Source organism: Trichechus manatus, unplaced genomic scaffold (genome assembly GCF_000243295.1).
Source record: "Trichechus manatus latirostris isolate Lorelei unplaced genomic scaffold, TriManLat1.0 scaffold00122, whole genome shotgun sequence".
Classification (NCBI taxonomy): Eukaryota; Metazoa; Chordata; class Mammalia; order Sirenia; family Trichechidae; genus Trichechus; species Trichechus manatus.
Window position 1 is genome coordinate 5776107 of NW_004444058.1, and position 15101 is coordinate 5791207.

The 15101-nt window shown below is 54.2% G+C and overlaps 1 protein-coding gene across 1 annotated transcript; it reads left to right on the top strand.

Moving 5' to 3' along the window:
- The first annotated feature begins 1116 nt into the window (after positions 1-1116).
- On the top strand, positions 1117-10596 carry USHBP1 (USH1 protein network component harmonin binding protein 1). The gene is made up of 12 exons (XM_004384511.1): positions 1117-1170; positions 1268-1419; positions 1902-2340; positions 3660-3785; positions 3936-4048; positions 4213-4353; positions 4717-4890; positions 7002-7251; positions 8822-9043; positions 9787-9893; positions 10061-10183; positions 10407-10596. The coding sequence occupies exons 1-12, from the start codon at positions 1117-1119 to the stop codon at positions 10594-10596; spliced, it is 2091 nt and encodes a 696-aa protein (XP_004384568.1).
- Positions 10597-15101: the final 4505 nt, after the last annotated feature.

Genomic DNA, 15101 nt, shown 5'->3' on the forward strand with positions numbered 1-15101 from the left:
GGAAAAATGGGCAGAATATAGTGACCATCCAGACTCTGGGGAATCCAGCTAAATGGAAGAGAAACAGGAGCTGGCAGAGAAGCAGAGGTGGGACAGCCAGAGAGGTAGGTGAGAACAAAGAGCAGGACATGTTATGATTTGGCTCCCTGATGTGCCTAGCCCTGTGCAAAGGGCTTGTTAAAACTCCATGACACTATGAGAAAAATTTGATAATTATCCCCAATTTACAGATAAGGGGGCTGAGGCTCAAAGGGAAGCATCACTTGCTCGAGATTACTAAACCTGTGCCTGTCTGTGACCAAAGAGGAATGAGAACTGTGACCCCCAGCAGGGAAGGAATGTGCACAGAAGAGGAGCTCACAGGGGAACCAGACGAAGAGCGTCAGCCTGGGGGATCATTCCACATCCCAGGAAATAAAATCCAAGTTTCAGAGGTGAAAGAGCCACAGGCTTGGAGGCGACATGAGGAAGGGCTGACATTTCAGGAGCTGCACACGTGTCCCACGCTGGGGCTGGAGGAAGCCTGTGTCCTCAAGGAGGAAATAGTACAATAAGAGGTCACATGACCGGGGGAGGGGGCTTCCTGTTTCCCCTGCCTCTCCCAGGCCAGCCTTGGTCAGCTCAGGCTTGAGCAAGCAGTGGCCCGAGTGACCCCCGAGAGTGTTCAGCAACTTAGGCTTCTAATCAAGGTGCCCCCAGAGGAACAGAGAGGTAGAGGGGAGTAAGAGGGCCGAACGCATGGTTGGGACCTCTGGTTCAGAAGGAACTTAGGGAGGAGTGGGGACTTTGAAGTCCTGGTCCCAGCCCAGAGACGGGAGAAAAGGGACAGGAGAAGGGCATAGATTTGATGAAAAATTAAGGAGGCAAAAGAAAAGGGGAGGTCAGAGGCCCCTTGTGAGGTAGTGAGGTGCTCATCAAGAGAGGTATTCAAATATGCCAAATCAACATTGATAACTCAAGAGCCCTTCCAGAGAGCAAAATCAATGCCCCATTTCACAAGAGAGAAAATTGAAGCCACCATTTGCCCAGGACAGCAGCGCAGGAGCTGAGGACAGGCTGTGTTTTTAGGGGGTGAGGAAGGAGAAGAATCCAGAGGGCGCTGATCTCTGGACAAGAATGAGTGCCCGGGCCATGCGGCCCCGAAGTCGGCGAGGGAGACATCCTCCACCCGTGAGTGTCCGCCCCCTCCCCACTGTGCCCAGCCTCTCAGGAGCCCAGGGCCCAGCCCTGCCTAGCTCAGAGCAAGGACTTGGGGGATCATTTGCAGGGTGAGTTGGACCCTGTGGCTGAGAGTTCAGAGGAGGCGGAGGTGGCCACCGGGAACCTTCAGCCAGGCCCTGTACCACCCCAGGAGAGTCATGGCGAGTCAGAGCTGCTGGGACCTGCAGCAGAGGCTGGTGGGCAGGACATGGGGAGCAGGTAAAGGCCCCTCACACCAGCCAAGGCACCTATTTCCCACTTGCCATCCTGCCTATGCCCGTTCCCTGCTCAAACACCCACCATGGCTCCCTATTGCTCTCCTCAACCTGACTTTCAAAGCCCTGCACAATGCTGACAGTTCCTGTCTGCCAGACACCCCAGACAACCCTTCCTTTTCTAGAACTTTTTGTCCCTCACCTCCAGGCCTTTGGCTGGGCTGTGTCCTTTGCTAAAATGCCTTTGCAAAGGACAACTCCTTCTTCTCTTGAGAGTCCCCACTCTGCTTTCCCAGCCCCAGGCACCCCCACCTCCATCTGGTCTCTTCCCTGGACTCCCAGCCTCCCCTGGGCTGCCAGCGCCAGAGCACACAGCTCTTGGCAGCTCCCTACCCTGCTCACACCTCCCAGGGTCCCTGACGTTTAAGCCCCCGGAATTCCCTGCCAAGTGCCCAGTGACTCAGCTTCCTGGCTTGGTCTCCTCAGGACAGACAAGGAACTTGATGCAAACTCTGGCTGGGGAGTGGCCACAGCCATTGAGGGCTCCCAGGAGCCTACAGAAGAAGCCCACCAAGCCCCAGAGGTAGCCCCACAGGATGGGGAGACTGTCCTCCCCAGGCCTGGATTCCCCGATGTGTTCCAGACCCTCCAGCACGCTCTGAGCTCCCTGGAGGCAGCGGCTGCTGCATGGCGCCAGCAGCCCCCCAGCTGTCCTGGCCCAATGGAGGCAGACAGCGGGAGCGAGGGGGCAGCAGGGCCCCTCAGGGGGCAGGAGGAGGCAGGGGGCTGCCAGCGGGAGGCAGCCCGCCTGACAGAGAGGAACGCCTGGCTGCAGCTGGCCCTGGACAGCCGTGAGGACGAGCTGGCCCGCACACAGGCCTCCCTGCAAGCCATGCAGGCGGAGAAGGAGATGCTGCAGAGAGAGGTGAGTGGTTGATTCTGAGGGGGGAGGGAGGCCCTACTTAGGCAATGTTTGTTCATTTGTTCATTCCACACACATTTCTGGAACATCGAGTGTGTGCCAGACACTGCTGAGTCCAATAACCAGAATAAAGATCCCTTGCAAACTTAGTAAGGTGGTCAGGGAAGGCCTTAGTAAGGTGGTCAGGGAAGGCCTTAGTAAGGTGGTCAGAGGAGGTGACACTTGAATAAAGACCAGAAGGAGATGAGGTAGGAGCCATGCCAGGAACTGGAGGAAGAGTGTTCCAAGTAGCGAGAATAGCATGTGCAAAGGCCCTGAGGCAGGAGTGTGCCAGGCATGTTCAAGGAACAGCAAGGAGGCCAGTGTGGCTGGAGTGAGCAAGATTAGAGCAGGAGGTGACAGGACAGAGCTTGCAGGGGGGCCTGGTGGGCTGCATAGCGCTTTGGCTTTTGTTCCGAGTGAGGTGGAAACCATGGAGGGTTCTGAGCACAGGAGGGACATGACCTGACTCAGGTGTTCACAGGTGGCCTCTGGATGCTGAGGTGAGGACAGACTGTGGGGGGCAAGGGCGGGAGACCAGGGAGAAGGTGACTGCAATGATCTAGGTGAGCAGTGAAGGAAGTTGTGGAGGTGGTGAACAGTGGAAAAATTCTGGATGATGTTGAAGGTGGAGCTGACAGGAGTGGGCGTGAAAGCTAGAGAGGAGTTGAGGACAGCTCCAGAGTTTGGGGCTGGAGAGATTGGAAGAGAAAGATGGGCAGGCTGTGGGAGGGGATGGGCTGGGGGCGGGCTTCCTGGTGGAAGGAGATAGGAGCAACCCAGCTCCAACTGAGGGATGAATAGGAGTTTGCCTTCTGGAGAATACTAGATTTGCTTGGGCCCTGATCAGTTCAAGATGCCCATGAGACACCCACGTGGAGCCATCAAGGAAGCAAATATATGTCTGAGTCCAGAGCTCAGGGGAGATTTCAGGGCAAGAGGAAGACATTTGGGCATCCTCACATGTGGATGAAATCTAAAACCACGTGACTGGGCTATATCTATGGGAAGGGAGCTCCCCAACTTCGGGCTGGACTAACGGAGAGACCCAGAGCTTCAGGAACCCAGAACAAGGAGTGAGACCCATTTTCCTGCTGGGAAAGATAAGTCTTGGGTGGCTAAGTGACTTCCCTAAGGTCGCATAATGAGGGATTTGGTGGGGTGAGTATCTAGAGCTTCTGCCTTCCAGCTGGGGTTCTTCTCACTGTCCCCAGGAACAGGCTTTGGGGAGGGATGGTGGGTGGTTGGAACCCCAGGACTCACATTTCCACTACCCCTCCCAGGTCCAGGAGCTGCAGGGTTCCCTGCTGAGACTCGAGCACTTCCCATCTCCCTCCCACAACCAAGTGGGCAGCTCAGGCAGTGGTTCCAGCAGCCCTGGGGCAGAGGGAGAGGCCTGGGGGACTCAGGTAAATGTGGGAATCAAGAGCCCATGATCCTGAGATAGTTCAGAGGAGTGAGATTCATATCCAATTGCTTCTGGGGTTGGAAAAGACCTAAAGTCATGATCCTGGCCCTCAGTGACCATCAGGGTTAATCAAATCACCTTCTCTTGGCAGGACCACTTGCCTCTGGCTCACCCCCTGCTCCTGCGCCTCCGGAGTGATTCCAGCACCCGGATTCTTGCCCCTGAGATGCACATCATGGAAGCCCAGATTGACCAGCTTCGGGGGTAAGGGTCACAAATGCTGAGCTGGGAAGGGCACCACCACCTCCTCCAGCTGGGGTATGAACCAGGAGTCTGGAGTTGGAGCAGGTGAACGGGAGGGATGGAAATCGGATCCTGACTGCCCCAGGAGGCCTCTACCTTTTCCTTTTCCACACCTTCGGAGGCAGGAGCATCGAGAAGCTCAAATGCTTCAACCGTCTGCTATCGGCCGTGCTCCAGGGGTACAAGGGCCGGTGTGAGGGTCTCAGCATGCAGCTGGGCCAGCGGGAGGCTGAGGCCACAGCCCTGCACCTGGCCTTGCAGTACAGGTCAGTACACCCCGCCAATGATGCCCCTGGCTGGAGAGGAGGTGGGCATCCAGGCAATGGCCCCATTTGAAGAGGGAGGCAAGGCCCTCACAAAAAGCAGTTTTACCCACCACAGGAATTAATTAAAGGCAATCTTAGTCCAAAGGTGCTAGGGAATCTGAGTTCTGTAAGGGGTGGGGAGTGGGGAAGAAACTGAGGGTCCCAGGAGCAGTAGAGACTAGAACCCACACAGGAAGGTGGGGGCAGGCTTCCTGGTGGAAAAAGATTGGAGCTGGGGTTTTGAGCGATGAATAGGAGTTTGGTCTCTGGGAGGAGACTAGGAGATCTGGGCGTCCTGGAGCACTCAGGACCGATGTCCTACAGTGAAAGCTGTGCGGAGGCATATGGGGCCCTGCTTGCTCTGCGGAAGGCCGACTTGGGAGCAGCGGAAGGAGCCTCGGTGGGTGACCTGCAGGCAGCTGAGAAGGAAGCATGGAGGCTGCTGGCACAAGAGGAGGCTGCCACAGATGGAGGAGCACCACGGGATGCCCAGCCAAGGTACCCCTGGGGACCCTAGGAACTGGGCTCACCAGTGAGTAAGGCCCTGATTGAGGGGTGGAGTTCCCAAAGATGGCCCTGTCTTGGGGTTTGGCACAGTTGTGTCCAGCAAGGACTGGAGTTGGCCTGTTGCTGCTCAACAACGTTGGCATGGTGGTTGATTGGATTGGCATAGGACCCACCATGGTTGGCACAAAGGTAGATGGATGATGGTGATTAACAAGGTTGACCTGATGATACTTATTGGGATTGGCATGATGCTGCCAAACAGCGTTGGCATGCTGGGTGATGGTGCTCATTGGTGTGAAATGGTGGAGTACTATCAGAACCTGTCTAACTTCAGGGGTAATAATGCGAATCAAGATTAGCATCAGCTCAAGGCTGACTCCTGTGAGGTAGAGGTCAGACATATCTCCTCCTTCCAACATTTTCCCAATTCTGACACCAGCTGCCCCTCCCACGGCACTCTCTACTTCTCTTCTGGGTTCGATAATCCTTTGCAATGGCCACACAAAACTCACGACCGTACTTACAGTTAAGTGGTTTAATAAGGAACTAACAGGGTACAATTCAGGATCAGGCTCAGGAAGCACGTAGGTAGTCACCCTTCTTCAGGTCAGCTCTCTCAGCTCCTCCTGGCCATGCAGGCCTCCTCTTGGCCCCCTCAGGACAGGCTTCTCTTAGCCCTGATGTCTGTTACCACTAATTCCACAGAGCCCTTTCCAAGCCTGTCACTGCCAGCTCCGCTGCTGAGCCCCCTTCTGGGCCTCTCACTGTCTTCAGTGTTAAAGCCCTTGTTACAGCTCTATTTAGGAGGTTCCTTGTCTCCTATCCTTCTCTCTCTCTGTTTATCTCTTCTTTCGTACTTTTGCTTTTTCCTATTGCTTTCCTTCCTGCTTCTTTCCATCTGAAAAACCTCTGTGGGGGTGGCTGCTTATATACGCAAACTCCTTGTCAATTTCAATGCATGGCCCTCCCCCCAGGGCCACAGATTTACCAATTCCCTCTTGGTAGGCCACAGACACTTCGTTTGCACAGTCTATTGATCAATCCCTGCAAGGTGCATACCAATCCCAGGGCAGGCTACAGCTCAGGGCCAGAAAAAAGGTATCAAACTAAGTTGTTTACAGCTTTCCCAGGAAATGTCCATCAACCTGGACAAATGTAACAAACCTTCTTGGGTAGAAAACTAGGGCAAAAGTAACTTCTCAGAGTTTAGGGGAAAACTCTCCCAAGCTGTTTTTCCAAAGAACCAAGGCAAAAGGCCACATAAAGGAACTCATTTCACCACACTTGGGTTGGTGTGATGGTGTCCACCATGATGGCATGAGTGATGGTGTCTATTAGGTAGTCATGATGGTGACCACCATGTTGCCTTGATGGATGGTGGTGCCCATTGGATGGTCATGATGTCTTGGTGAATCATGGTGCCTGTCTTAGTTATCTAGTGCTGCTATAACAGAAATACTACAAATGGATGGCTTTAACAAACACAAATTTATTTTCTCACATTTTAGGAGGCTAGAAGTCTGAATACAGGGTGCTAGCTATAGGAGAAGGCTTTCTTTCTCTGTTGGCTCTGGAGGAAGGTCCTTGTCTCTTTGAGCTTCTGCTCCTGGGCAGTTTTCATGTGGCTTGGCATCTCTCTTCCTCCATCTCTGCTTGTTAGCTTGCATTTAATCTCTTATTGACTCAAGATACACCCTACACTAATCCTGCCTCATTAACATAACAAAGACAACCCATTCCCAAATGGGGTTATAACCACAGGCACAGAGGTTAGGATTTACAACACATATTTTGGGGGGACACAATTCAATCCATAACAGTACCCACTGGGTTAGTGTGATGGTCCACCATATTATCTTGATCAATGATGGTGCCCATTGGTTTGGCATGATGGTGTCCACCATGTTGTCTTAATGGATGATGGTGCTTATTGGGGTTTACTTTATGGTGACCACCATGTTGGTATAAGAGGGTCCACCACAGATGGCATAAGATCCATCATAGCCAGTGAAATGGAAGATGATGGTGCACCAGGGTTGGCATGAGGTTAGCACAACCATGCCCACCGGTGTTGACATAGACCCCTCTTCTGTCTCCCGTAGCCCTGAGGGCAGCAGTGTGGACAGGCCCACACTACAGGAGGTGGTTACCCAGCTCCGCAGCTACATCCAGCGGCTCCAGGAGCACAGTGCTCTGGTGAAGATTCCCCTGGAGCCCGGTCCCACCCTGGCACCCATGTCCAATGTGCCCCAGGCAGAAGCCATGCTGCAGGCCATGTTGGAGACCCAGCCTGGTCCAGCTCTACCCCGACTGGAAAAGATGCAGATCCAGCAGGACCTAGCAACCACACGGGTACTTGTGGGCTGTGGTCACCCTGTCAATCATTCCTGCCAAGAAAAAGCTTTTTCTGCTAAGGCAGAGAGGGGCGGGGCTGGGGGGACTAAGGAGCAAGGGAGGGATCTTCGGGCTGGAAGCAGGCTTCCTGGAGGAAGGAGAATTACAGCTGTGGTTTTGAGGGGTGAATAGCAGTTTGTCCTCTGAGTTTCAGTTCCTCATTAGATTCCCAATCTGGCTTTCAAAAATGCCCTTCCTATGGGAAAGAGGGGAGCCCTGGTGGCGCAGTGGTTAAGAGATAGGCTGCTAACCAAAAGGTTAGCAGTTTGAATCCACCAGCTGCTCCTTGGAGACCCTATGGTGCAGTTCTACTCTGTCCTATAAGGTCGCTATGAGTCAGAATTGGCTCAACGGCAACAGGTTTTTTTTTGGTTTATGGGAAAGAGATGAGGACAGAGGACATTATCTTGGGTTTGTAGCCTTGCATGAAAGACTCCAGGTTCTGGAGTTGAAGAAACTCAGATGCTCCCACTGAACTGGTACTTAACCTTGTCTGAGATACTTGCCTTCTCTGAACAGCCATTCTACAGCCATATATATATATGTGTGTGTGTGTATTTACATATATATACGTAAGTATATGTCAAACTTTTATTTATATATTGTGGTAAATATATAAAAGACAACACAGTGGACACCATCACACTAACCCAATGGGCACCATCATCCACCAATCCAAAACAAAACATTTGACATTTCAACAATCTTCACACAGCCAGAGCTTTTCTGTTGTTGTTAGGTGCCGTCAAGTTGATTTTCGACTCATAGCGACCCCATATGACAGAGTATAACTGCCCCAAAGAGTATCCTAGGCTGTGAACTTTATGGGAGCAGGTGGCCAGGTCTTTCTCCTGTGGAGTCACTGGGTGGGTTCAAACCACCACCTTTCAGTTAGTAGCCAAGAGCTTAACCATTGCTCCATCAGGGCTCTTTAATATTTTCCACCTCACAAGATCATGGTGAGGGTCAGACTTCTTGCCTGCCCAGCCCTAATGAATGCATGCCTCAGCTTCCCTAATGGTCGACCCTATTGTTATTGTTGTGGTTAGGTGCCGTCGCGTTGGTTCTGACTCATAGTGACCCTACGTACAACAGAATGAAACACTGTCTGGTCCTGCACCATCCTCACAATTGTTATGCTTGAGCCCATTGTTGCAGCCACTGTGTCAATCCATCTCGTTGAGGGTCTTGTTGTTACTAGCTGCTGTCAATTCAGCCCCCCATTCATGGCAACCCCATGCACAAAGATTGGACTGTTATGATTCATAGGGTTTTCACTGGCTGATTTTTGCAAGTCAATCTCCAGGCCTTTCTTCCTAGTCCATCTTAGTCTGGAAACTCCACTGAAACCTGTTGAGTATCATAGCAATATGCAAGCCTCCACTGACAGTTAGTGGTGGCTGCGCATAAGGTACACTGACTAGGAATCAAATCATATGGAAGGCGAGGGTTCTACCACTGAATCGCCATTGCCCTCCGTGGTTGGACCTTAAGGCACAAGTTCTCTGCCCTCTCCTTGGCTCCTCAGGAGACCCTGGCGGACCTGACACTACGGCTACAGCTGGCGCGCCGGGAGAAGCGGGGCCTGGAGCTGCGGGAGGCTGCCCTTCGTGTCCTGGGCCCGGTCCACTTGCTCCTGCTGGAGCAGCTGCGGTGGGAGCGGGCCCAGCTCCAGACTGGCGAGGAGGACAGCAGTGGTGGAGACAGCAGTGGAGGCGGGAGCAGCGGGGGCGAGGAGGAATGGGCCCAAGTGAGAGGCTCATCTGGACCTGGGAGGGATAGCAGTATACTACCAGCTGTGTGGCCCCAGAGACTCATGGGCCCCTCTGAGCTTTGGTTTCCATTTCTGCACGGAGAGGCACGTATAATAGTTAAGCTGAGTGTCAAGGTTCACACTTATACTTTGGGATTTCTTTCTTTGAGGATATTGAGCCCAATAAGCCCCAAGGGGTTTAATATGTTCTCCTCAAACCTATTCCTTGTCTTTCATCCCACCTTCAGGCCTGTCCATGCTCCCCCTCTCCACCCCTGCTGCCCCAGCCTTTGCCTCATCTCCTAAATCTTAGCTCCAGCTTCCTCCCTGAGGCCTCCCCTTTTGCTCCTTTCTGTCTGATCTTGCCTGTCCTCTGCTTAAAGCCTTCCGTGGCTTTCCGGAACTTTCAGAGTCCAGGCTCTTTAATGTGGCTCTTTGAATAGCTCTCCCACCTCCAAGCCTTTGCACATGCCAGGCAATACCATTCCCTCTTTGTCTAATTTGATCCTTGACCTTCTGCAGGTCTCAGCTCAGACATCACCTCCTCAAGGAAGCCCTCCTGGGTCACTTTCAGATGAGGTTCCGATTTCTTATTTCCCTTGTCAGGGAATAATTTTATCTTTATCAGGGGCTCTGTGAGGGTAGAGACATGGCTCCCACCATCTGGGTGTTTTAGGTTTCCACCTTAGGCTTAGCACACTTGGACAATGTCACTTCCCTTCCTTCTGCCCCCCCCTTAGGGCCCTCCTGCTGTCCCTGGTGGCACTTGTGGCATTGATGGAGGCCAGGTGGGCAGGGTGCAGGACCCAGAGGAGCTAGCCCAGGAGTTGGAGGCATCGCTCACCCGGTGTGTGCCTGGGTTCCGGCCTGGGAAATGGGAGTGCTTGGGGAGGCCAGGGTGCACACCTGTGTACAGGTGTGTTCACCTGGAAACACTGCGTGCAGGTAGGTGGGAGGAGGGGAGGCACAGTGATTGGCCATGGCTGTGAACCCCTCTCTCCACCCCTGCACTAGGGCTCTGGACCTGCAGGGGCAGCTGCAGAGTCTTAGGAAAGAGCTGGAACAGGTGGCTCAGAAGTCTCGAGCCAGACGCACTCAGAGTGCCAAGCTGAACAGTGACTTATGCAAAGCTCACAGGTGGGCCCACTGCTCTGTGTCCTCGTCCTGCCTCCCTGGTCACTTCAGCAGTGACCTGGCTCTCTCTGGGCCTCAATTTCCCCTCTGTGAGGTGGGCAGTGCATTCATTCCATCCCATACCTCCCTGATGCCCAGTGGGACCCCAGGAGGACCCAATCCCAGGGAGTTCCCGTCTGGGGATGAGGGAGGGGCTGTTTCCTGGCTCAGCCCCCACCCCCTCCAGCGCCCTGGTCCTGGCCTTCCGAGGAGCACAAAGGAAGCAGGAGGAGCAGCAGCGGAAGCTGGAGCAGCAGGTGGCACTAATGGAAGCCCAACAGGCAGAGGAGCTGGCTGTGCTGGAAACCGCTTTGAGGGCTTCGGGAAGGCCCCAGCCGCCCCGCCTGCCACCCCGGCTGGGGGAGACCCTTCTGTAGACCCCGCAATGGGTTGTGTCTGGATGCGCCACAGAGTCGTGGCTGGTGATGTCATAAACTCCCTGGAGTGACTATGTGACCTGGCTTGTTGGGACGTGTTTGGCGTGTGGTGGCCTGGGGCAGGGTGACTGGGTGTTTGAGAAAGACTTAATGCCTTAGAGGTCGCTGGGTGGTGCAAACAGTTTGCACTCAACTACTGAGAAGTTGGTGGTTAAAAGCCATCCAGTGGTACTGCAGAAGAAAGGCCTAGCAAACTGCTTCCAGAAAGATTACAGCCATGAATACCCTATGAAGCAGTTCTACTCTGTAACACACGGTGGCGCCGTAAGTTGGAATTGACTAGACATCGGTGGTTTTTTTTTTTTAAAGTTTTAGGGTCTGGCCTGGCACCATCTGGAGTATAAGCCTGGCATATCATCGGGGTTGGGCAGGAAGCAGACTGGGCTGGGGGGGACAGTCCCCAGGGAACCAGAGACAAAGCTCTCCCACTCAAGCTGGGGGCCGAGGGGACAAAAAAGGAAACTGAGGCCCAGCCAGTTTCCGAAGTTAAGTAGCCAGAGCTAAAGTTCCAGCTCCCATCTGGGAGGGGTCTGTGGGGGGAAAAGGGGGCAGACACACCTTCCCTGCCCATCCCTTCACAAGGAGATGCTGGGTTTGGCCCGGGAGATGCTCACGAGGAGGATGAGGCCCATATCACAGAAAGGAAACTGAGGCCAGAACAGTTCAGGGTGTGCAAAGAGGAACGTTACCTCAAAAGAGCATTTGTTTCCAGGGTAGAGATGGGGGAGAGAGGACCAGGGAGGTCTTTGGAATTTGACTTCGAAGAATTTACAACTAAGGTAGGGCGCTTCTGGGTGAAGTGCAGACTTTGGCGCTTTGGGCTGCGGACAGATGAGGAGTTCAGAGTATGCGCTAATGGTGGGCAAAGAGGCAGATTTTTTTTTTTAAATATATATATATTTTTTATTGTACTTTAGATGAAGTTTTACGGAACAAATAGTTTCTCATTTAACAGTCAGTACACATATTGTTTTAAGACATCCTTAACAACCCCACGACATGTCAACACTCTCCCTTCTCAACCTTGGAGGACCTTTTTTTTGGTGAAAATATACATAGCCAAGGTTACACCATTTCAAAAGCTTCTACATGTACAATTCATTGACATCAATTACATTCTTCTGGTTGTGCTGTTATTCTCACTATCCTTTTCCAAATTATTCCATCACCATTATCTTCAACTCACTGCCTCCTAGGCTTCCCATCAAACCTTTTGAGTAGCTGTTGTCAATTTGATCTCACATAGATAATTCTTTTTGTTTTTTGTACGTTAGATGAAGGTTTGCAAAACACTTTTTCATTAAATAGTACACATATTGCTCTATGACAGTGGTTAACAACCCCACTACATGTCAACACTGTCCCTTCTCAACCTTGGGTTCCCTACCACTGGCTTTCTTGTCCCCTCCTGCCTACTAGTCCTTGTCCCTGGACTGCTGTGAATGAGGCAGATTTTTGACCTCCAGGGCGGGGAGTGCCCCTGGCCAGGCTGAGAAGTTCAGGCTCTTCCTGAGGCTGATGGGAGCTATGGGAGGTGTTTATGCCTGGTTAAATAGTTTGCACTCGACTACAAACCTAAAGATTGGTGGCTGGAAACCACCCAGTGGTACCACAGAAGAAAGACCTGGCAATCTGCTTCCATAAAGAATACAGCCAAGAAAACCCTATGGAGCAGTTCTACTCTGACACACATGGGGTCACCACAGATCAGAGACTCCACAGCAGTGGGTTTGGTTTTTTAACAGCAGGCAACTGATTAGTGTGCATTTGCATAGGCCACACTTCCTGGCCCCTCTTGGAATGGCCTAGCTGGGCCTAGAAAGCTGGGGTAGGCTTTGCCCCAGCCTGGTGGGATTAGTGGCCAGCTGTCCTCTCCTGGGTGGTCACTGAAACCCAAGACAGGGATTAGAAAGCATTTTGTGTCCAGCCTAGAGGAGGAGGGATCCGGGTCACACCTGTGCAGGTGCGTGCAGGGTGCTGCCTCTTTCAAGAGGGGGGCCGTATGCCTGTGGTCAGTGCTAGTCAGTGGCCGAGCCTGGACTTCAGTCTGGTCTGCCTGAGTCGAGAGGCAAGAGAAGGGAGAAACAGCCACCTCTAACTTCTGGGGCTGGTCACTTTTGGGCGTCCTTCAATGTCTTTGGACCCAGCTGATTTTGAAGAAAGCAGGGAAGCTGAGGCAGGCGAGGCTGCCAGTGGGGGGGAGGGGCAGAGGAGCTGACCTTGCCCTCCTCCCCAAGAGTCCAAGAGCAACCTAATCCCCCCAGGCTGCCCGTGGGGGAAAGGGGAGCCAAGATCATCCGTTGGAGGGTGGGGTAAGACTTGGCGGGGTGGGGGGAGTGGGGAGGGGGAGGAAGGGCCTGTGGTCGTCCGTTGTGGGGTGGGGGCCTGTTCCCAGGCTGCCCAGGAGCATGGACTGGTTGTTCCCACCGATGCCCTCTCGGCAGATGGGCCTAGGACGCTTTGTCCTAGCTTTGCAGCCCCTGCGAGGTCAAATGTCACTGCGGGGCCACAGGCAGGGGTCGGGGGGTGGGGTCAGGCCTGAACTCACCCCCAGGTGGGCCCCAAGCGGAGAGGGGTGCTACTGGGAGGGGGCAGGGTGGCCACCAGGGGCTGGAACAATTGGACGCTCTAGGGTTTGTCCCTCAACCCTGCCCAGCCTCTCCCTTCTGATCCCCCATCCCCACTCTCTCAGGCTAGTCCTCCTCAGTTCCTCACCTCCTGCCCAGACCCACTCTGAATACCCTCCCTGAGACTTGTCTCCCTTCTAAGTGCCTCTTTTGGATCACTTCTCTGAGACCCCCCAACCTGTGTCCCTGAGCAACGATCCAGCAGGTCCAGGCCACAGGCCTAGGACCCCCTGGCTTCTCCCCAAATAACCAGTCAGCCCCCACTCACTCCCAGGCAGCCCAGAACCAAAGGGTCCTCTCTGCCCACCCACGCCTCTCTCCCCCAGCAGGGCTTTTATCAGGCTGTGGTCAAAACTCAACCCCAGTCAGAGCTGGGGGTACTACTGTGCGGGTCAAATGGTTAAGAGCTCATCAGCTAACTGGAAAGTTGGAGGTTGGAATCCACCCAGAGGTGCCTCTGAAGAAAGGCTTGATGATCTGCTTCCAAAAGTTCACAGCCTTGAAAACCCTATGGGGCACAGTTCTACTCTGCAATACAGGGACTGGGAATCAACTCAAAGGCAACCAGTTTTTGGTTTAAGGCTTCCCTCACCAGGAACCCAGCCAGGCCCTCCCTGGGAGGCTAAGAGGCTCAGGGCTGGGTGGGCTTGACTCTCCCTGAGCCTCAGTTTCCTTCAAAGTGTTGCATGATCTCCAAGCACCTTTGCCCCAGGGAGGGCACCTCCTCAAGTCTCATCTGTGGGGGGGGGGGTGCGGGGGGGAAGGCTCTTTCCCAAGGCCCCCCCTTAGGAGCAGCAGGGGAAGAGGGTACTGCTTCCATACAGCCTGAAGCCCTCAGAGGCCCAGCCCATGTGCCCTGGTGTCAGGCTGGGCCCAGAGCAGGGACGGAGACAAGGCCGGGCGCTGGACCTGTGGGGCTGCCGAGGGGAAAGGTCAGCGCAAGAAGGGCTCCAATAGCCAGTTAAATGTTAACAGGTCCAGTGGGAGAGACTCGCCTTCTCCTGCCCGGGGTTGTCCGGCCTCCTCTCAAACCAACGGTGCCTAATAAATGCGGGGGCTGGCGGGGGCTGGCGGAGGCTGCAGGCCGGAAGACATCTGCAGTCCAGCTGGCCGACCAGCCCAGCCCAGCCCTTTCTGTAAAGCACAAAAAGAAAAGGAAATTAAAGGGGAAAGGGGGAGGCTCCGGAAGGGTCGGTGGGTGGGCCGTGCCTTGCCGTGCCCCCAGCCTCACCAGGCGGGTGGGCGCCCTGCCCCTGGTTAGGGGCCCCCTCTGACCTCGCGCTCCCAGCCGTGCGCAAACTACAATCTCCCTTCCCTTTGGAGATCCCAGCCACCGAGCAAAGAAAGGGTGGGGTGGGGGACCAGTCGTGGTGACTTTCTTGAAGTGGCAGCTAGCAGTCAATTCATCATGGAACTGTGCAAAGAAATGCCCCAGGGTGTGCGTGCATCCGTGTGTGTGTGTGCGTGTGCGTGAGTGTGAGTGCGTGCGCCTGTGCGTGCGTGCGTGTGTGTGTGTGTGTGTGTGTGTGTGTGTGTGTGTGTGTACGTGTGTGTACGGAGAGATCTTTAGCGCAGGGACATGTCCACCCTGCTCCCGTGGAACCGGCCCCCCATTATTGCTCTGCCGGGAAGACCAGAGGGGGTTTGCGAGGGGATCCTCGAGGGCGGAGAGCGATGCAGCGTCCAAGGCCGGCGGCAGAGGGGAGGACCTGGGCGAGACTTCTAGGCTAGGCTGCGGAGGGCAGAGGGCGCCGCGGGCCAGCAGGGGTTAAGGCCTGCGCTGGCCGCCATCAGGGGCGGAGCAGGGGGAGAGGGGGG

What these genes read in the sequence shown, in the direction of transcription:
- USHBP1 (XM_004384511.1), top strand. Translation starts at nt 1,117, where the DNA reads ATGAGTGCCCGGGCCATGCGGCCCCGAAGTCGGCGAGGGAGACATCCT. An exon ending in GAGGGAGACATCCTCCACCC is followed by an intron (nt 1,171 to 1,267) that starts GTGAGTGTCCGC and finishes GATCATTTGCAG; the next exon opens with GGTGAGTTGGACCCTGTGGC. An exon ending in GCGAGGAGGAATGGGCCCAA is followed by an intron (nt 9,044 to 9,786) that starts GTGAGAGGCTCA and finishes CCCCCCCCTTAG; the next exon opens with GGCCCTCCTGCTGTCCCTGG.